The sequence below is a fragment of the Mya arenaria genome, chromosome 13 (genome assembly GCF_026914265.1).
Source record: "Mya arenaria isolate MELC-2E11 chromosome 13, ASM2691426v1".
NCBI classification, from domain to species: domain Eukaryota; kingdom Metazoa; phylum Mollusca; class Bivalvia; order Myida; family Myidae; genus Mya; species Mya arenaria.
In genome coordinates this window covers 58,677,970-58,699,893 of record NC_069134.1, presented here as the reverse complement: position 1 = coordinate 58,699,893, position 21,924 = coordinate 58,677,970, and the positions used below count along the sequence as shown (strand labels likewise).

General features: G+C 34.0%; 1 protein-coding gene across 3 annotated transcripts in view; it reads right to left on the bottom strand.

The window, feature by feature from the left end:
• Positions 1–459: 459 nt before the first annotated feature.
• The window catches only part of LOC128213302 (uncharacterized), a 73,091-nt gene continuing 51,626 nt past the window's right edge, over positions 460–21,924 (bottom strand). For all 3 annotated transcript variants that reach the window (XM_052918904.1, XM_052918907.1, XM_052918905.1), the window contains 11 exons: positions 20,645–20,819; positions 19,572–19,648; positions 18,286–18,493; positions 15,451–15,596; positions 12,493–12,667; positions 11,203–11,343; positions 10,541–10,702; positions 10,153–10,237; positions 8,737–8,806; positions 7,991–8,041; positions 460–7,731 (listed from right to left, as the gene is read on the bottom strand). In XM_052918904.1, the coding sequence (XP_052774864.1) occupies positions 6,820–7,731; positions 7,991–8,041; positions 8,737–8,806; positions 10,153–10,237; positions 10,541–10,702; positions 11,203–11,343; positions 12,493–12,667; positions 15,451–15,596; positions 18,286–18,493; positions 19,572–19,648; positions 20,645–20,819 (2,202 nt within the window). In that variant the 3' untranslated portion in view covers positions 460–6,819. The remainder of the gene's footprint in view (positions 7,732–7,990; positions 8,042–8,736; positions 8,807–10,152; positions 10,238–10,540; positions 10,703–11,202; positions 11,344–12,492; positions 12,668–15,450; positions 15,597–18,285; positions 18,494–19,571; positions 19,649–20,644; positions 20,820–21,924) is intronic.

Sequence of the window (21,924 nt, the reverse complement as noted above, 5' to 3'; positions counted from 1 at the left end):
CCATAGCTTTCTCCCTATACAAGATGGGCATTTCCATAGCTTTCTCCCTATACAAGATGGGCATTTCCATAGCTTTCTCCCTATACAAGATGGGCATTTCCATAGCATTCCCCCTAAACAAGATGGGCATTTCCATAGCATTCCCCCTATACAAGATGGGCATTTCCATAGCATTCCCCCTATACAAGATTGGCATTTCCATAGCTTTCTCCATATACAAGATGGGCATTTCCATAGCATTCCCCCAATATAAGATGGGCATTTCCTTAGTTTTCTCCCTATACAAGATGGGCATTGCCCTAGCATTCTCCCCATACAAGATGGGCATTTCCTTAGCTCTCTCCCTATACAAGATGTGCATTTCCATAGCATTCTCCCCATACAAGATGGGCATTTCCATAGCATTCTCCCCAATATTAGATGCGTTCTCCACATGACAAGAAGGAAACAAAACGTAAATAACATAATTTTTCTTTTAATCAGATCTAAGAAAAATAATACATATACGTGTATGTTCTTATTTAGCTGCACAAACAATTATTCAACCTAAACAATATTTGAGCCGCGTCGCGCGATTTTGGGCTTTCAGACATATTTTTGCTATTACAATGTTTTAAGGTATTTGAATGCCAAGTAATTTCAGAAAAATATCCTGAAATTTTCATGATGATATCACTTAAATTGCGTAAGTTACGTGTTTACAAGTGAGATCATGTATTGCGCATTTTGAATACTAAATTTGACGTCGTAATGAAAGTGCATTATTCAAATGACGCGCAAAATTATTGTATCAATATTACTACTAGCTTATAATTTAAATTATTTTCTTATCACAGAATCTTTAAGGAACATAAATTAAGATAAAAATAATGAATCATTTTTGTATTTTAATACATTTGGCCGTTTTAAACACAGAATATCAATCCAGTCAAAATATGTCGGACAAAATCCATGGTTGCTATGGAAACATGAGTAAACCAATGGTCATAAATTATCGAGAAAATGATGCACCAATGACAAACCTTAAAAAGAAAGAAGGCAGGAAGAAATTGATTTACAAAGAAAAAATCATTATTTTTGGCATTTTTTATTTATGATTATTTCATTTGTAATAATTATGTCCGAAGGCCCAAAATCGCGCGATGCGGCTCATTTCATGAATAAACAGCTGTAACTGATGATACAAACAATATTGTTGGAACATTTAAGAAAGATAAAAAAAAAAACAAGTGAAGCTGCGTCTCTGCACAGGAGTTTTGGCCAAAAATAAAAATAATTGATTTAGAAAACAATTCAAAACAACATAAAAATGAAACATGAATGATATATATCTGCCACTAGCATATTTCCGCCAAAATACGGACTTTTATCAACAATATGGACTTTGAGCCAGAAAATCCCTTAATACATAACGATTTTAACTCCATGATTTTCTGTAGACATAAAGACATAAGACATAAAGTGTAATTAAAGTAAAGAAGATAATCTAACAATTTCTGAGAATCATTACAAACATTACCTGAGTGGACCAGCCTTCAGGTAATTATTACCACTGTTTACAAATAAACTTAGCAGAGCTTTGTGTATCGCTTGAAGTTGGTGTATATGGGAGTGGCACAATCATTAATGCTCCAAAACCTTCAAATGCTAAGTACATCTGCAAACAGTAGTAATTTGGAGGATTGGTGTATTCAAAAACAAGTGTACTGTGACAAACGCAAATGGGTGTTATAGTAACTATGATGTAAACAGCAAATATGATGTCATATAATGATGTCATTAATAGTTTCTTGTCTGTGAAAAAAGAATAGTAGCATCCATAGCTAGATACGGTTTTAAGGTCTTGAGTACTTTCCTGATAATTCAAATTTCATTGTTTTTCTGTAAATTATATTTTCATAGAATGTTTAAGTAGCCAATTTCTAAATTTAACGATAACACCAACTTCTGCTTGTCCCAGTTAAAGTGAAGAAAATGTAACATAAAATATGGCATATACAAAAATCACTTTTATTATGAGTAATATACTAAATGTTACACAGCAAATGTTAATCAACTTAATGAAGGTGTTCATTCAATTGTTATAATCAACTATACATTTAAATTTCACAAAGATGTTTTGAAGGTATTCCTTTTTTTGTTGGTAACAATTTCTTTTTAAACTTGAAGCTGCACTCTCACAGATTTACCGTTTAGACAAATTGAATTATTTTACATAATTTTGGAACACATATACCTATTCTTATTTGAACAGAAGTGTGTAAGTATAAAATCACTCTATTTTCAATAGCATATTAAAAAAAATGAACAAGTCACTTCAAAAGTGGAAAACCTAAACCTTTGGAAACCCAAAACAAAAAAGTTCATACAAAGAAATTGTGACTAAAATTGTAAACATTTTCAGCCCATTAAATGTTTTTAAAAGATTTTTCATCCTATCACTATGGTGCAAGAGCTTCATTTAATAAACATTCTATGAACATAGCTCAGATCTTTTTGTTTGTTTCAGAACACAAATGCAAGGTTACTATACACTGCCCCAGTGCTGTTTAGTCTCTTAGGTTGAAAACACTATGTTAAGAATAGACTTATACAAAATAATATGATAAAAATACTGATACAAAAAAGAAAGTTGAAATAGAGACTGATTCAAAATAGTAAATAAATCATTATTGAGTGAATCAATGTTTTGTTCAATTGATAATCTACACATAGTCATTTTTGGTTTGTTTATAAAATTCTTCAGGAAATGTGCTGGTATGAGACTAAATATCTTCTAGGAACAAAAGTAACACTGATAATATTTAAAAAACATCAATCAAAAATAAATTATAAAATAAAAAAACTGTATATAAAACAAATAAATAAAAGTGAACTCTACTTAAGTCCATTCGTATTTTATGTACATAACATTATTTTCAGCCTGTTCATTGATCATTTCAATACAATCATGAATTTATTAAAATAAAATATAAAAATGTTATGGCCATTAAAAAATGTAACCTGAAATAGCTAAATATGACTAAACATGAAATTCACAAATAAATTACCATAACAAAAAGATATGGTAGTGAGTCTATTTATGGCATAATTACAAAACAGTTCTGAGGATGGTTTGTCTTTAAACCTGCACTCTCACAGATTGAACGTTTTGACAACTTTTTTATGTTTTGTCTTGGAATGAGCCAATTAATGCGAAAATCCATGGAAACCAGTTATATAGGACTGCTGACAAAAAATAGATGGCAGATTTTTATATTTAAGTTTCAATAATGATGTTTTATACATTTTCCTTAAACTGTTAATAACGGTTTAAGCCATAAAACATTATTTTTTTAACAGAAATATGAAAATCTACAATCTGATTTTTTGTCAGCAATCTTATATCATTGGTTTGCAGATATTTATGCAAAAATTTGCTCTTTCCAAGACAAAAAATAAAAAAGTTGTAAAAATGGTCAATCTGTGAGAGTGCAGCTTTAACCTTGCAGTATTGGATGAAAATATATTTAAAGTTTTATTTTTTGTTTGCAATGGCACAAATAATTCTTCATGGAACCATTTCATTTGAACAAATCTGAACATTTTGGTTAAGTTTGACTGAAAATGGCCCATTGGATTAGGAAGGGATATGCTTAAAGCAATTGCTGACTGACCAGAAGATGGACAATGGACAAAGGCTGGTCACAATAGCTCAGCTCATGTGAGAACAAGAGCACCAACCGTCGCAAAATACGTCCATCCTAGTTTGAGAACATCGAAGTTGGTGATAAGTGGTTGTACTTTAAGGGAAATTTAGAGAGCGGACATTGTAAATACAGTATTATTTCCAATTCAAGAGGCTTAACTCTGGAAAGATGCAGGTGACACAGCTAACATGACCCAGATATGCTGCCAATACACAATCTGACAAAATATGGTGATGATTGGACAAAGGCTTCTCAAGCTATTGATCAGACAAGACCGATTTCTGGTTCTTTCTATAATTAAAAGGTGATATCTCTCGAGTGACTCAATCAATACGGCTAGTTATTGTATTTGTCTCAGATATTATGCCCATACATATTCTGACAAAATTTGGTGATGATTGGTAAAAGGCTTCTAAAGTTATTGATCGGACAAGACCAATTTTAGGTAATTTCTAGAATTAAAGAGCGATAACCCTCCAGTGTCTAGATGGCTGATTATTAAACTTGTCTGAAATATTACGCCCATAAACATTCTGACCAAATCTGGTGATGATGGGACCAAGTATTCTAAAGCTATTGATTGGACAACATACTGGATGCGTAACTCGTATAAAAAATAGGGACTTTAGACAATATACGCAAGGTATAATGATTACAGTGTAAATTTCTGGCAGCTATAAAAAATTACAACTTGAGATCAAGGATTGGGAATAGTTTGAGAAAACAAATATACATACGGAATGATATCAAATGAAATATTGTTATTTGTGCGATAGTTTCTTACATTTTAAATGTCATTTCATTTTGCAACCAACTAAAATAAAAAGCCTTTTCTTTAAAGCTGCACTCTCACAGATTGAACGTTTTGACAACTTTTTAATTTTTGTCTTGGAAGTAGCCAATTTTTGCAAAAATCCATGGAAACCAGTGACATAAGACTGCCGACAAAAAATAGATCACAGATTTTAAATATAAGTTCAAAAATTGATGTTTTATGCATTTTTCTTAAACCGTTGGTTTAAGTCATAAAACATTGATTTTTGAATGGAAATATGAAAATTAGGGCTCGAATCTTTTGTCGGCAATCTTTTATCATTGGTTTGCAGATATTTACGCAAAAACTTAAAAAGTTGTAAAAAAGGTATATCTGTGAGAGTGCAGCTTAAACAGTTATGTTATGAATTAAGATTAAAGGAAAAGTCAAAACAGTTTCAGTGTGTAAATGGATTTTAAAACATCTTAAATAAATTTTCATCTCAAAGTGATAAAAGGGCGCAGCCATAATAAACAAGTAACAGAAAATTAAATAAATACATGTACATTTGTTCTTTCTAAAGAAGAGGTTCAACTGCTGAACAGATAAAAATCTTCAGCAATTTCTTTAAATTAACCCCCCAGTAAATTTACATTTTACTGACCGTTCCAAATATAAAAAAATACAATTGTTTTAACATAAAATTATGTATATTTAATAAAATCAATACAAACAAGAGATGTTTGTCAAACATTATGCTCCCGCCCCCACCCATGAGCGCCATGTTGTCAGGATTATTTGGACAATCGAATGAAATATGCATGGACCTCAAAGTCAAGTTTGAGAGCCATTGGTGCAGGCAGTGTCAAGTAATCACACAGACAACCTTCTGTGTTAAAGGTAACTGTGACCCTGACATTTGACCCTATGACCCCTAAAATTAAAAGGGGTCATCTAAAGGTCAGGCCAAACTCCCTAGTCAAGATTGAGGGCCACGGCTGCAGGCATTGTCAAGTTATCACTCAAACAACATTTTCGCATTAAAGGTCACTGTGACATTGACCTTTGACACGATGACTCCTAAAATCAATAGGGGTCAGCTACTGGTCAGGCCCAGCCTTCATGTCAAGTTTGATGATCATAGGTCCAGGCTTTGTTGAGTAATCACTGGGAGAAGCTTTGTTAACTTTTTCGTGTTAAAGGTCACTGTGAGCTTGACCTTTGACCCGATGAAACCCAAAATCAACATGGGTCATCTACTGGTCAGGCCCAACCCTCATGTCAAGTTTGATGACCATAAGTTCAGGAATTGTTAAGTTGGCTTTAAGGTCACTGTGACCTTGACCTTTGACCTGATAACCCCTTAAATCAATAGGGGTCATCTACTGGTGTAGCCCAACCTCCACGTCAAGTTATCACTCAGACAACCTTTTATCATTCAAGGTCAAGGCCGAGTGATAACTTGACTTGGAGGTTGGGTGATCTTTAAAATCAATATTTTCAATTTTGTTATATGACATTTTTTGGTCCATTTTCAACATATTTTAACATGTCCTGATAGCTATATTCATTTATATTTTTGTAATAATGAGCAAAAGAAAATTGAATAACAACAGTTAAAAAATGACAGTAATCACTGTACCATGACTGTTAACAGACCAGCGTCATAACAAAGATATACATATACAAAGCCAACAAGAACTAAAAATAGAAGATAAATATTACCTATTCTTCAGGTTATCAAAACAGAACGAAAAATAATGATGACATGAATATGAAAAATAAATGAATTAACAAGCACAACTTGTAATTTCAAACAATATATCATGATATATTCCAATAATGTGATCAAATATCATGATATAGATATAGCGATACTGTGATCAAATATCAATATATATATCATTATACCATTTTATGGTGATCAAAAACCATGATATATTGCGATACAGTAATCAAATATCATGATAGATTGCCAAATGGTGATTAAATATGATATACAGTATTGCGATCAGTAATCAAATATCATGATATATTGCGATCAGTGATCAAATATCGCTATATATCGCGATATGGTTTTAATGCCAAATCCTTGTTAATTGAACAAAGAAATTTCTCAATAACAAAGGAATGATCAAATCTAAATGCTGGACGGATACAAAATCAGATTCTCCGACATACATAGTCAAAACTGATTATGGAATGTTATGTTTCTCAACAGTAGCAAAAATAATATTTCCATGATTGTACGATGTTTTAAACAAATTATTACATTTTACTATCTGGTAATTTAAGAAATAATAATCAAGGCCTTAAAATGTTTACAAGATGGGACATGTGCTCAATTATGGCACAATTAACAACAAAACCTTTTCATCAACATTTAGTGTCCTCCTCCTGAACATCTTCAATTATCACACCATTCACACCTTTGGGTTTAAAACCATTTAAAAGGATTCCATAATTATTGTTTGAATGATTCTGTATGAATCCATTCTTGTCCTTTTCAACAAGTTTACCTGAATCTTCGTCGTGGATCTTATGAAGTTCACTATAAAGTTCGGCACTACTTGCAGTGGTGTGCTTATCACCGATGCCGCTATCGGATGGTGTATTTGGAATGGCACTATTTTCTTCACAACTTGATTCATCACTTACAGGCGTAAAACTGCCGGTATTAAAGCTGGTGCGATATGTATCCATATTCAGATCATCTTCAAAGGAAATACTTTCAAAATTGTCACTACCTGAATTTACATTTCCTGATTTGCTGTACCCAGTTGCTGCCATGTTTTCTTCAAAATCAATAATTATTTTGTCACTTTCTTCATCAGTAACTTTAATGACATCATCTTTTATGGCATCACCATTTATGACATCATTATTTACACAAGTTTTTTCTACATTACTTATATCAGACTTGTCTGATTTTTGATTCTCTTTTTCATTTGTATCAGTTAAAACATCAGTCAAAATATCAGTAAGTTCATCACAGTTTTCCTTTATTGTACCTTCGTCATCATTTGTTTCAGAAGCAAATTGCTCTGATTTTATACATTCGATATCATTTGGATTTTTATAAGACATGTCAATACTGATATTACTAAGTTCACTTTCGCTTTCCAACTCTGAAATTGAAATTGACACGTCAGGTCTAGCCTGTTGATCGCTATCTTCCGATTTGTCATTCGTCGACTGGTTTGCTACTACACTCATCGTAGAGAGATTGTCTTCCGCTAAATCTAGGCCCCTGTGGTAGCCATTAGGTATCAGCTCTATTGTTTCGTTCTGAAAGGAAAAGGTGAATTGTGTGACCTTAATCTAGCATAATTCAACAAAATGCAGAAAAACAAGAAAGAAAAGGTATATAATATAATTATTTTCATAGATTTGTTACTGAATAGGCTAGTTTCACACCGCCAAAGCAGCATAGACCCAAAAATAAATAACGGGGTAATTTATAATAATTCAGTTTTGTTTAAATGATATATTGTCTATTTATAGGTCATATAATAAACCTATTCATTGCATTTCCGTTATTTCTTACTATATCAGGTATTAAATTTTCATCAACACTTCCATCGTCTGGTATGAGGTTCTGAAATAATGACAATAAGGTTTATACATACATTAAAAGCAGTTTATAGATCATGTAAACATAGTATTGAAGAGTAACTTCTGTGCATGTAAAGTGTCTGTTTGTTGCAAAACAATTCTTGAAATACTGCGAAATCATTTATATTTGTAGGCTTGAAATTTCGTGGTTTTTCGAAAAAGTACAATTTTGTGGGTTCTTTAATTGGTGGATTTTCATTGTTTATAAAAGCAATAATGACCGAAACTGTGATCCTAAATTGTCTGCAAATTTACAATGCCCCCGATCATGTGGTATGTTCATGTATCAATTACGTCATATGTGTTTACGACACTACAATGGGACAATATGTCAATTAGCGCAGATACCCATGTCAATTAACGCTAGATAAGGTAATTTAAAGTTTCCGTCACATACCATTAAAATTAGAATTATTATTTTTGGCATCAACCTATATTAAGCTCCTTTAAGGGGCATAACTCTACAATAATTAAAGTCAAGAGTAGGAGGCCTTGGTGCACATGTGCGTATTGTCTCTGGCACCCTCTGTACCAAGTTTCATGGTTTTTGAAATTTGCGGTTGTTGTAACCAAGAACATGACAATAACTTACTGTTCTCTTTTCTTCCATAAACAGACTACCAAAAGCAGTTTTACATATTCTTTAAGTCTAAATCTTAAGAAATCTAAATGACATACATCCAGATGGGCAGGGATGTCTGATATCTCTTGCTTCTTATTTATGTACTCCTTCAATCTTAGCCAGTTTCTGAAAAGTAAAGTTAAATATTACGGTAATGACAATATTATTGCAGAAGACTAAAGCTAGAGGCCCTTATTTATCGAACGAAATTAAGTTCCTTATACAGGATAAAGCTAAGGTCACTATTTTCGTTCAAGTTTTAATTATCTAATATTCTCCATTAATAATTTTTTGAGACTACCTTGTATAAAAGGAAGTTGCATTGAAGATTATTACGTTTAATTTTGTTTATTTTAAAGAATCACGTTTAAGAACGAACTATGCTAAACAAATTATGATACTTAATCTAATGAAAGGTGACCTCCTTCGCATACCAACTAAAAATTGAAATAGTTGTGCCCTGTATCAAGTACACATATATGTGTTGTTATGGATACCAGTTCTCTAGATTAAGAGTTTGATCAAATACGCCAATTTTCTCACAACGAAAGAAATTGCATTGAACTTAATTCGGACCAGTTACAAACAATATTTGTTATTTTAAAGGTATGCCAAAACTTGCCCAAATAAGCCAATACTTGAAGTTTTTTAATAACTACTTAAAATTTAACATTATTTTGACTCTTCAATTTTGAGAAAATAATTACTGAAAATTGCTGGTCCAAATATTTCTCATGATCGATTTATGGGTGTGCCCATAACTTTTACTTGTAAAGGTCACCATGACCTTCACCTTTTACCTATTGACCCTAAAGGATTATCTACTGTTCATGACCATTATGTATACCAAGTCTGTAGACTCTACACAAGGTCACTATGACCTTGACCCAATTAACCCCAAAATTGAAGTCATGACCATTATGTATATCAAGTTTGGAGACTCTACACAAGGTCACTATGACCTTGACCCAATGAACCCCAAAATTGAAGTCATGACCATTATGTATACCAAGTTTGGCGACTCTACACAAGGTCACTATGACCTTGACCAAATTAACCCCAAAAAGTCATCTACTGACCATGACCAATTTGAAGATTGAAGATTCGACACCAAGGTGTTGAACAAAGTTTTTATTGGAAGTAAAAGTGTGATTCATTATGACATTTATGAGGTAAAAACAACAACTAAAAAATAAACATTTTAACTAAAACAGTTTTTTTAATCAGATAAAAATAATTTTAAGCTCCTCAAACAGATTTTAAAATAAAATGGCTGTTATTTAACTTTGTTTTAAATATTGTATGGCTTTATTTTGTTTCCAAATTTCTTTGATTTTCATCCACTCATTGCCAAAGGTGATTTTTTTGTAAATATAATATGTTCTAGGGGGTTACGGATATGTTCAGGATGATGAAAATCTAAGGACATTTTTTTATGCTTTTAATAAAGCAATTTTATTTGCATTACTTACTTCCATATACAGAAAACAGCAAGACCAATCAAAAGAACTGCACCCACAGTTGATAGAACTATAGCTAAAATGTTGGTGGAATTATCTGGAAAAAAAGTGAAAAACATTTTATCAAAGTCAAAAACATTTTATCATGATTTTTTTAAAGGTTCGATTTTTTTCAGAAACAACTTCAATAATGTAATACTCTGTCGAAATCCTTTATTCAAGTTTTTTTTAAGGTCAACTGATTATTACATTGATAACTGCAATTTGTAAATTGTATTAATAGACACAACTGGCGCATATAACTTTATAACAAGTGTGTGTGTCTACTAGGGCAAACATGTCTATTAGGACATATACAGTAAATACTAAATCATATCAAAATCTTTTGGAACAAGCATACCAGATGTGATAGTATACAGCTCCGACGTAGCCAATGAATAACTGCCAACTCCAAAACGACTATTTGCACGAACCCAGACACACACATTTTGGCCTTCAACCAAACTGGACACTGTATGACTTCTGTTTAACGCAGAAACGGTATCCTCTTTGTAGTCGAGACCTAAGAGTATATAGAGTATACATGAATTATTTATATGAATTGGACATGATTTTGAAACAAATAAACAAGTCTTTAAATTGAAAAGAAACATTCTTAACTGTTAAAAGATAAGACGAGAATAGAAAATTGATTAAATGGTCAACATTGGAAACTTTCAATAGTGATTTTGTTATTAATGAGTTTTTGTAGTTTAATACAATCAAACCAAAATTTAAAAACAGGATTGTTTGTACAAGCAAAAAATAATTGATTTTTATCAATAATTTATCGGTTTTGAATCGGGGTTATATCGATGGTAAATTTTGGGCCAATCCCCAAATATAAATGAACTTAAATCTACTATCCTATTTATAACAACCTACATATATTATTGACATACTATTTTTAGACCCATAAAATTACCATAAATGTCCATGTATAGGACACACTTTTCACCTAAATCCCCCCCCGGAACGCCTTCCATTTGTTTTAACAGTATATTGTTTATTAAATCCACTCACATTCACACGAGCTGAAGCAGTATTTGACGGTGTAGCTTGTAACGTATACGCCTGTTTCACAGGAATATGGTTCCCACTCTACACTAAAACCGCGTGGAGGCTGATTGGTCGACATTTTCACTGCCAGTTCGGTCTCTGGAACTGTAATGTAAATAAGATCTAGTTTAGACCATCCTTAAAAAATGTTGTTTTTTGTCCTAGATCAGCAGCATATACGATAAATGGCTTGCTACTAAGTCCATTTAAATCAAAGAAAGTGTAAGCATAATTCAGAAACCTTTTTCTGTAATCTTGTATTACAACTTTTACAACAAATCCGCAGATTTGTTTTTTAAATTATGAAGGACTGACGTTTTCAATATCCGAAGCATACAAAAATTAAGAAATGATCAAATTATATATAAATGTAATAGATTTTATTTATTTTTTTAAATCATAGTATAACTTCGATATTTAAAAGCAAACAACAGCTAAGAATTTTTATCCTTCCTTTAATACAGCAAAATCATTAAAACTATATAATAGTTTGTGTTTATTTTTGGTCCTTGAAATGATTAAGTCATCAGGCTGGGTGGAGCCCTGGGCTGACTAATCTTTTCGAGGACCAAAAAAATAATAATGTTAACTTTCTTAGTGTTTAGTGGTAAATGACCCACGAATGCCTCTATATTTGCCAGTGCATATGTGGCTGCTTCTAAATAACTCACTAAATAAAACCAACTAATAATTTAATGGTAATTTGGCCGTTGTTGTTGTTACTAAATGAAATTTGGCGGTTGTTTTTGTTACAAAATGGAAATTTGGCTGTTGTGTCATTACTAAATGAAATTTGGCGGTTGTTTTCGTTAATAAATGGGAATTTGGTTGTTGTAATCTGCTTAATGGTTGTTTGGTTGACATAGCTCTTCTTAATGATAAGGGGTGAATCTGTCCGGCGATCTCATTGGTGAAGGCAGTGGCTTAAACACTGCCGTCATTTATATGTGTGCAGCCTCACACGTTTTTCATCATGATTCAAACCAAAGCGTGTGCTTGAGATTAATGTAATGTTAAATTGTACAGGGACTTGTGTACCTATTTTATGTTGACAATTATTATATATCCACATTGTTATTAAAATTAAGCTACTTTAATTACTTTTATGAACAAACATTAAACTGCAGCTGCCAGACACTCGTTTGAACAGAATTATCATGTTAATTCAAGTCTTAAATAATTGTCTTTTCTGTAGTGTTACTAATGTCTTTTGATATATTTTAGTTTATATATTAGCAATGTTAAAACAGTTACCTTTTCCTAGCTTATAAACACATGGGACCCATTCTACCCCTGACGGGACTGTAATATTTGTATCTTCATTTCGACCAATCGTAATCAAACCGTATCGGTAGTCGCCATAGCAATGTAGCGGAGGCAGGGACACTTGTTTTAACCCTTCTGGTATGGACAAATACTCCAATGGTTTCTGAAAGACAATAAAAAATAAGAACGTTTATGATGCAATCTGTAAAAAAAAAAAAAAAATGTGAAAATGACATAAAACCACAAAAATCTTTTTAAACACGCTGATATTTTAAGGGTGACAGTGGATTTATTCTAACTGTCAACTACTACAGAGGCAATTAATATAAAGCAAATGTCCCTATTAAAAAATCAGCATATTTTTGTTAAAAAAACTTGATATCTTGTGTTAATTAGTTTTCCTCTACAGTCTAGTTTTTACTGCAGGGCCAAGTATGATTTTTTGGGGGGTCAAGATCACTTAAGAAATTAATGTCTCATCAGACCAGATAATATATTGTCTCGCTATTGAGCTAGCTTTTATAGTTACATGTCACAAGATGCACAAGGTATGTTCGAACATTTGAAATATTTTGCACCCAACATATATGACTCCCTTTGTAAAACAAGCTTCAAGGTCAAGCAATTAACCTATTAAGGTCTCAGAAACTCAAGGGCTAATTTCAAAATTGAAGTGGTATGGAGTATGTGTTGGGTATGGAGTATGTGTTGGGGTATGGAGGATGTGTTGGGGTATGGAGTATGTGTTGGGGTATGGAGGATGTGTTGGGGTATGGAGTATGTGTTGGAGTATGGAGTATGTGTTGGAGTATGGAGTATGTGTTGGGTATGGAGTATGTGTTGGGGTATGGAGTATGTGTTGGGGTATGGAGTATGTGTTGGGGTATGGAGTATGTGTTGGGGTATGGAGTATGTGTTGGGTATGGAGTATGTGTTGGAGTATGGAGTATGTGTTGGGGTATGGAGGATGTGTTGGGTATGGAATATGTGTTGGGGTATGGAGTATGTGTTGGGGTATGGAGGATGTGTTGGGTATGGAGTATGTGTTGGGGTATGGAGTATGTGTTGGGGTATGGAGTATGTGTTGGGGTATGGAGGATGTGTTGGGTATGGAGTATGTGTTGGGGTATGGAGGATGTGTTGGGGTATGGAGTATGTGTTGGGGTATGGAGGATGTGTTGGGTATGGAGTATGTGTTGGGGTATGGAGGATGTGTTGGGGTATGGAGTATGTGTTGGGGTATGGAGGATGTGTTCGGGTATGGAATATGTGTTGGGGTATGGAGTATGTGTTGGGGTATGGAGTATATGTTGGGGTATGGAGTATGTGTTGGGGTATGGAGTATGTGTTGGGGTATGGAGTATGTGTTGGGGTATGGAGTATGTGTTGGGGTATGGAGTATGTGTTGGGGTATGGAGTATGTGTTGGGGTATGGAGTATGTGTTGGAGTATGGACTATGTGTTGGGGTACGGAGTATGTGTTGGGGTATGGAGTATGTGTTGGGGTATGGAGTATATGTTGGAGTATGGAATATGTGTTGGGGTACGGAGCATGTGTTGGGGTATGGAGTATGTGTTGGGGTATGGAGTATGTGTTGGGGTATGGAGTATGTGTTGGGGTATGGAGTATGTGTTGGGTATGGAGTATGTGTTGGGTATGGAGTATGTGTTGGGGTATGGAATATGTGTTGGGGTACGGAGTATGTGTTGGGGTATGGAGTATGTGCTTGGGTATGGAGTATGTGCTGGAGTATGGATTATGTGTTGGGTATGGAGTATGTGTTGGGGTATGGAGTATGTGTTGGGGTATGGAGTATGTGTTGGAGTATGGACTATGTGTTGGGGTACGGAGTATGTGTTGGGGTATGGAGTATGTGTTGGGGTATGGAGTATATGTTGGAGTATGGAATATGTGTTGGGGTACGGAGCATGTGTTGGGGTATGGAGTATGTGTTGGGGTATGGAGTATGTGTTGGGGTATGGAGTATGTGTTGGGGTATGGAGTATGTGTTGGGTATGGAGTATGTGTTGGGTATGGAGTATGTGTTGGGGTATGGAATATGTGTTGGGGTACGGAGTATGTGTTGGGGTATGGAGTATGTGCTTGGGTATGGAGTATGTGCTGGAGTATGGATTATGTGTTGGGTATGGAGTATGTGTTGGGTATGGAGTATGTGTTGGGTATGGAGTATGTGTTAAAGTATGGAGTATGTGTTGGGTATGGAGTATGTGTTGGGTATGGAGTATGTGTTGGGTATGGAGTATGTGTTGGGTATGGAGTATGTGTTGGAGTATGGAGTATGTGTTGGGGTATGAAGTATGTTTTGGAGTATGGAGTATGTGTTGGGGTATGGAGTATGTGTTGGAGTATGGAGTATGTGTTGCGGTATGGATTATGTGTTGGGTATGGAGTATGTGTTGGGGTATGGAGTATGTGTTGGGGTATGGAGTATGTGCTGGAGTATGGAGTATGTGTTGGGTATTGAGTATGTGTTGGGGTATGGAGTATGTGTTGGGATATGGAGTATGTGTTGGGTATGGAGTATGTGTTGGGTATGGAGTATGTGTTGGGTATGGAGTATGTGTTGGGTATGGAGTATGTGTTGGAGTATGGAGTATGTGTTGGGGTATGAAGTATGTGTTGGAGTATGGAGTATGTGTTGGGGTATGGAGTATGTGTTGGAGTATGGAGTATGTGTTGCGGTATGGATTATGTGTTGGGTATGGAGTATGTGTTGGGGTATGGAGTATGTGTTGGGGTATGGAGTATGTGCTGGAGTATGGAGTATGTGTTGGGTATTGAGTATGTGTTGGGGTATGGAGTATGTGTTGGGGTATGGAGTATGTGTTGGGTATGGAGTATGTGTTGGGGTATGGAGTAAAAAGTCTAGCCAAGTGACCTTAACATTCTATATTTGAGGAATTTTTTTTTGCCAGTTTGCCTACCTTACAAATACCACGCGGAAAACAGTACACCAGGGTATGAGAAATGTTGGAGTATTTTTGGTCCCTCACAGTGACCTCCCCTGATACTGGCTTACACCCAGACACCGTGGGGTCGTAAAATAAGACAACATGGGAGGGCTCTGGACCTGGAAAGCAAGAAGAGAGAGTAATCAACAAGAACAATAGAGCCGGATACCAGAGCTAAGCTCGGAAAATGCTAAAATATCAAGTCATTTGATTTTACCAATTCATAATCTTATCTCTGAAAATTTAAAGTGACACTCTTATTCAAAATCAATACATACACATGTATAACAAACATCAATTTTGATTGCATACCTTTAACTACTAACTAAATAATGCATTTATGGAAAATATGAATTACTGATAAGAATATTGTAACCCTTTACTTCATAGATACGCAATTTTACTTATCTATCCATAGCTTCATAGATACGGATCTTAACGTTTTATCCATAGCTTCATAGATACGTAATCCTACGTATTCGTAATGTAGGGGCATTTATTTTCATACCTGATGCTTGTTTATGCGCTATAAATTCATATTCATGAAGTATAAACATCGATAAATACAATGCACTAAAAAAAACACTATGTTACTATTTAAAGAATTTCGAAAAATCGCAAAATAAGGTCACTGGTATCAAAGATGCGTAAAACGTTGACTGCGCAGGTTTGTGGGCATTCCTGTCTCGTTTTCCTCGTGGAAATTTACACAATACTGCAAGTTATAATTAACTACCAATAATACAACTATATTTTATTGATCACGCGCCTGACGTGACAGGTCATGGTTCGAAAACGTGTCAAAATGTCGGCCATGTTGGATAAACAAAAAATCATCTGGCTTGTATAAACAAAGGCCATAAATCATTATATGGGACATATGTGTCACTTCTGTTTCGCTAATCCGGTCATAAAAATGCGCATCTGCTTCTACAAATTGAAAGTAAGTACAAATGTGTTATAAAATAATGACTATCCCTATTGTTAAACTTTGACATGACCCAATTTAACATCGATCAGCTGTTGAAACACGTGTTTTCAAATACACAAGAATGCAATGTAGAGCTAATTTCTGCCCTTGTTAACTTCAGTTTAAAACAACATTCCTGAATAATGTCATTTATATTTCAGTGTTTGTCTGATGAATCGGAACATTCTGGCTTCAATTAAAATGAGTTTGAGACATTCAGTACGACGTCGAGAATTCAGACCTCGGCGTCACGCACACAAGGATACGAGCAATGAGGATTTATAAAATCAAACCCAAATGACAATACATGGACATGCAATAAACGATATAAATTTAGTAAACAATAGCATGCAGGCCTCATGTAGTAGTTGAATAATAACTTTATTTGTTCATTGTAGTGTTAAATAACCGAAAGTTATAAGTACTGTGACTGTTGATCAACTTTTTTTTTCTTCTGTATCATTTATATATATAAATATACCGTGCTTCTTTGTTGTGAACTATTTTTTAATTCTGTCCATCTTTGTTTCAATTCAGGTTGCATTAAATGAATTATAAAACTATGTTGTTTATATAATATTTCGTGTTATGTTTGATAAATAAAAGTGTAATAAAAATTAATTTTCATCAAATTTGACATATTTTTCTGTTTGTTTATGAATATCATGCGGAAATAATTTAGATAACAAAATAAAATTTATATGACTGGATTGGAAATTTAATTCTCTATAAACTTTACATTGATGACTTATTGATTAAACCAAAAGAAATACTAAGAAAATAGGTTTGTAATACATTAGGGTTAAAATTCCAATAATATCAATAATCTCCTATGAAGTAGGGGTACTGATATGAACTGATAAGCCATGAACTGGCAGCCTGAAATGGCTTAGGTTTACATGAAGTACATGTATTTAATAGCAGAAAGCCCAGAAATATTAAATGATTGGTGAATGCTAAAAGATTTACTGTGATTTACTATAGTCTCATCAGGTAGAAATACCATGTTTTATGCGCATTTCTTCCAAATTAGACTTGGTATCCTTCATAAGAACCATTGCTTTCAACATTTAATTATCCTTTTTTGAAATATTAGAAAAGATATTATTAATTTGAGAGTAAGAGTGTATCTTTAAGTGAAATTAACATAAAATTACTAGTTAAATTAATATTTGTTTGAAAAAGAATCATCGTCATTATCTGGTCAACCAGTTTAACAGAATTTTTAAAGGGAATGAGATTGCCTCAGGATCACAACCCAAAGGCTTTTGATAATCCGGATTAAGGGCCAATTTGAAAAAAAATCTTCCGACAATTGCAGACGTAACTTGAAATGATCTTTTGATTCAGCGCGAGTCAGTAATAGAATTAACCAAAAGTTGAGGAAATAAAAACAAAACAGTTTCTTGCTATTCGTGATGTTAAAATATTGAATGTATGACTAAGATCCTTTAATGAAATTGGCAGCCAGTAGAAAATAAACCACAACATTGAGTTTGTGTTACCTGACCGTATCTTTGAAATAGGCGCCAACCGTACTGTTTTTATAGTCAGTTGGCAAAAACATTTAAATAATAATAATTAAAAAAATCGGTTTAAGTGTGTATTTTGATATGTAGCTTAAAGCTTTATACAAACGATTACTTTAACACCATTCTCCAATGATTAAAATATTAACTTTCTAGCATAAATCCTAATAAAAATAAAAAGACGAAAAATATTTTTGGCCTAGTAGCAGCTGGATATTCCTTGCACAATTTTCTACTCAAATTATCAGAATGACTTTAGTGTAAAATTATAGTAATATAAAATAGAATTTGTATAATCTTGATTCTTACGTTTATTTGCTGCCGGAACTTGCAATAAGCTGAAAGTCTTTGCCAAACCATTGTTATTTCCTGTCTGAACAGTGACGTTTGTATCAACCTCAGACGAAGTAGAGATCATGGCTGAAAACTGCTCCTTGTACACGACCCTTTTATCAACGCCTGATATTGTGTATGATATTTCATTTTCCGGGGCGTGAAAGTCACATGAGTTTAATGGCTGGAAAAAAGGAATCTTGTGTGTTTTACATAAATTTTGTCAAGTTTTCTTCAGTGTGTTTCTTCCATGTGATAAATTACGTCATTTTTGTTAAGTCGGAAGGCAACATTTTGCTTAAATGAAGACTAAAATCAAAGACAACTTTTCATTTACTACACTATTTTAAATAAAACAAAGGGCAGTCTATGCCGCTTAAAGAGCCCCACCTTTGTTTAATTACCAGAATTGGATAAGGTGATAAGAGTCATTAAACACTTCGACAAATCTGTTTCCAAAGTTACGTTTTGACAGTGGTCTGTTAGACAGCCAGCTGTACTGTGAAAAGGTTTGTCGAAGTGTTTTAAGAAACTAAACTCTCAATCAAACTCTGGTAAAAGACTGAAGGCGGAGCTCCGTAAGCAGCATAAACTGTGCTTTGTTGCATTTAAAATTTATGATGCAGTTTATCACATGGTATACACACACTGTTTTTATTTAGATGAAATAAAGTCAGCAACAGCATTATGAAATAAGACATGCATACATGCACGAGCATTGTTCAAGAAGTTAGTGGAAGTTTATGATGCACTCTCACAGATTGACAGTTTTGACAACTTTTTGTTGTCTTGGAATGAGCCAAATTTTGCGTAAATGTGTGAAAAATAGTGATATAGGAGTGCTGATAGAAGATCTGATCACAGTTTTAATAATCACGTTAAAAATTTTATGTTTTATGGCTAAGCGCTACTAACGCTTTAAAGAAAATGAAAACTTCAGCAGTTTTCCGGAGAATTGAGATCTGTTATATTCTGAGTTATCTTTTATTACAGAATTGAAGGCATTGACGCTTAAATTAGCATATTCCAAGTAAAAAAAAAAAAAAAATGTCAAAACTGTCAATCTGCGAGAGTGCAGCTTTAAACCCCAAATGCTAAATTTAAAACATAAATGTGTTACTCTTTGGTAAAAACAACACTTTTTGAGTGGATTCCAGTCCAATACATAGAATAGCATCGACATTATTTATAACATTGTGAACTTTTTTTTTATAATTTGGCATTTTAATTTGAAAACATATTATCAATTTGATCCTACCCACCTTCCAGAAGATTTGAGTTAAGTTGGCTGATTCTACCTCATACACGATACTGGAGACATCCGGGCTTTTACCAGGAACTAAAAAACACCCAATAAACATTGCCATGGCGTTTATACTAAATTAATAGGTGAACTAAGAGTTGGTGTGAGATGGTGTGGTGTCTGTCATTACCACCTTCAGAGGCCCTTAAAATGGTTTGAAGCCCTCGTGCTTTAGCCATTTATAAAGGGCCAAGATTACGAACAGTCTCAAGTTCAAGTCCAGACTAGACTCAGAAAACTCATTCATAAAATTACAAAGAATCATTTTTGTTATATATGTTTTACAAAAAATAAACGTGAGTAATTGTACAAGTTTAAATAATTATAAAATTTAGTGAATTTCAGAATCAAAACTCGACTTGAAAGTTAATAACAATGAAATTTTGCTAATTAGATCATCTCTTGATATCAGCTTATATCATGCCTCCAACATAAATGACGCAACGCCATTGGTCCAGGACTGGTCATGCAGTGACCCCATATATTTCCATTTTGTGTCACCAAATTTATATCGTACCAAAATGGCTTCTATTTTCCGATTCAGATGAATAAATGAAACATTTAAACATGTAAACAGGTTGACGACATGATATATATATACGCTACAGGGTTAGTGGTGTAGTATGGTTTCCTTGCCCCGTACATCTCATATCAGGTCACCTAATAACCCCGTAACTTATAATTTGGGTCTTCACAATCAAGATAATGAAAGTTTCAATATCATGTTGATCTTGCAAGGATATAAGAACAAGAGCGCTGTGAAATGAACGCAAATGCTCATCTGTTTTTTTCTCAGTCAAACAAAGGGACATTACTCACCAAGTATTGCTTGACAAGTACATTTATACCAAGTTTAATGTAAATACTTCGAAAGGCTTTAATCTTATGGCCATGTTTCTGCCTGACGACAGCGACACCAAGACTATCACAACGCCTTCTTCTTCGGAAAACAGATGAGCTAAAAATCTAAATCCATTCATAAGATAAGAAATGGATAACTTGACAGGAATGTGAGGAAACAGTCTGACTGACCATCAGTGGGTGTCATGTACGTTATATTCTTTGACGGACTTGGAAATCCCCGCAGCTGGTCATTCTCCACGTATTGTGCCTGAATCGCAAACCGGTACCTTGTGTATGGTTTAAGGCCACATATCTTTGTTGTAACATTGTATGGGCTGTACTTTGCATACTTGACTATCATAGACTGAAATGAAAATGACATTTGAACAGCATTGCAATATCATTTTATATTGTAACGTTCCGTTGTAGACGAAAGTGCGTTCATAATATAACGTTAAACTGTAGACCAAAGTGCATTCATAATATAACGTTAAACTGTAGATGAAAGTGCATTCATAATATAACGTTAAACTGTAGACGGAAGTGCGTTCATAGTACATTAATGTACTTGGTTATATGCAAATTGGAATAACCAGTTGACTGTTTGGAAAGTCAGGGCTTACGTATTGTAACTTGCAATGTAAACAAACACCAACAGATCCCTTCAGAGAAAAGCATGCTCGACCCTGAAGGGGTATGCTGGTCTTTATATACAGTAAATTCTCTATCCACACAGAAACTGGGCTTTGCTAATTTGCCTATTACCAACAAAGTAAACATACATACTATGAACGTACTTCCGTCTATAGAGGAATGTTATACTTTGAACACACATTCACTGCCTGCAGCGGACCGTTACATTATATAAGACCAGTCAACCCCTTCAGGGTTGAGCATGCTTTTCTCTGAAGGGATCTGTTGCGTCTTTGGCTTCGCACATTACAATACAACTAAATTTGTTTGAAACACACTCACGTTTTTTTCATTTATAGATATATGTAATATATTGTACACATTAATCTTAGCTCTTATCTATCTTTTGTTCTAACATGTTCAAAATCCAATTGAAATTGGACCAGCAGAGAAAAAAATGGAATAGGATTTAATTGCATTCTGATAATCATCAAAAATGATTACTATGTCAGATAAATAGGTCATTTGGATGACCTTAGTTGATAAGGTTGCCCGCATCAAGGCGGTGCAATAGTAAAATCTGCTTGTCAAAAAAGTGTGCCAACAGATCAGTTGAATTTTTAAGGTGTATTTTTGGACTAGCAGAACAATAATAATTGTAAAAGGCATGGCTAGTGCTCAAATGAGATTGTTCGTCATTTTAGGTTTTTGGAGCCAAATGGACAGACAGAATGAAGCCCTGGTTAGAGCTACCCTGGTTCTTTAGCATGAACCCGTGTATAGCACTGTCACACTGAACCCCCATTTAACATCCCTCTTGGAAGAGTATTAGTTTT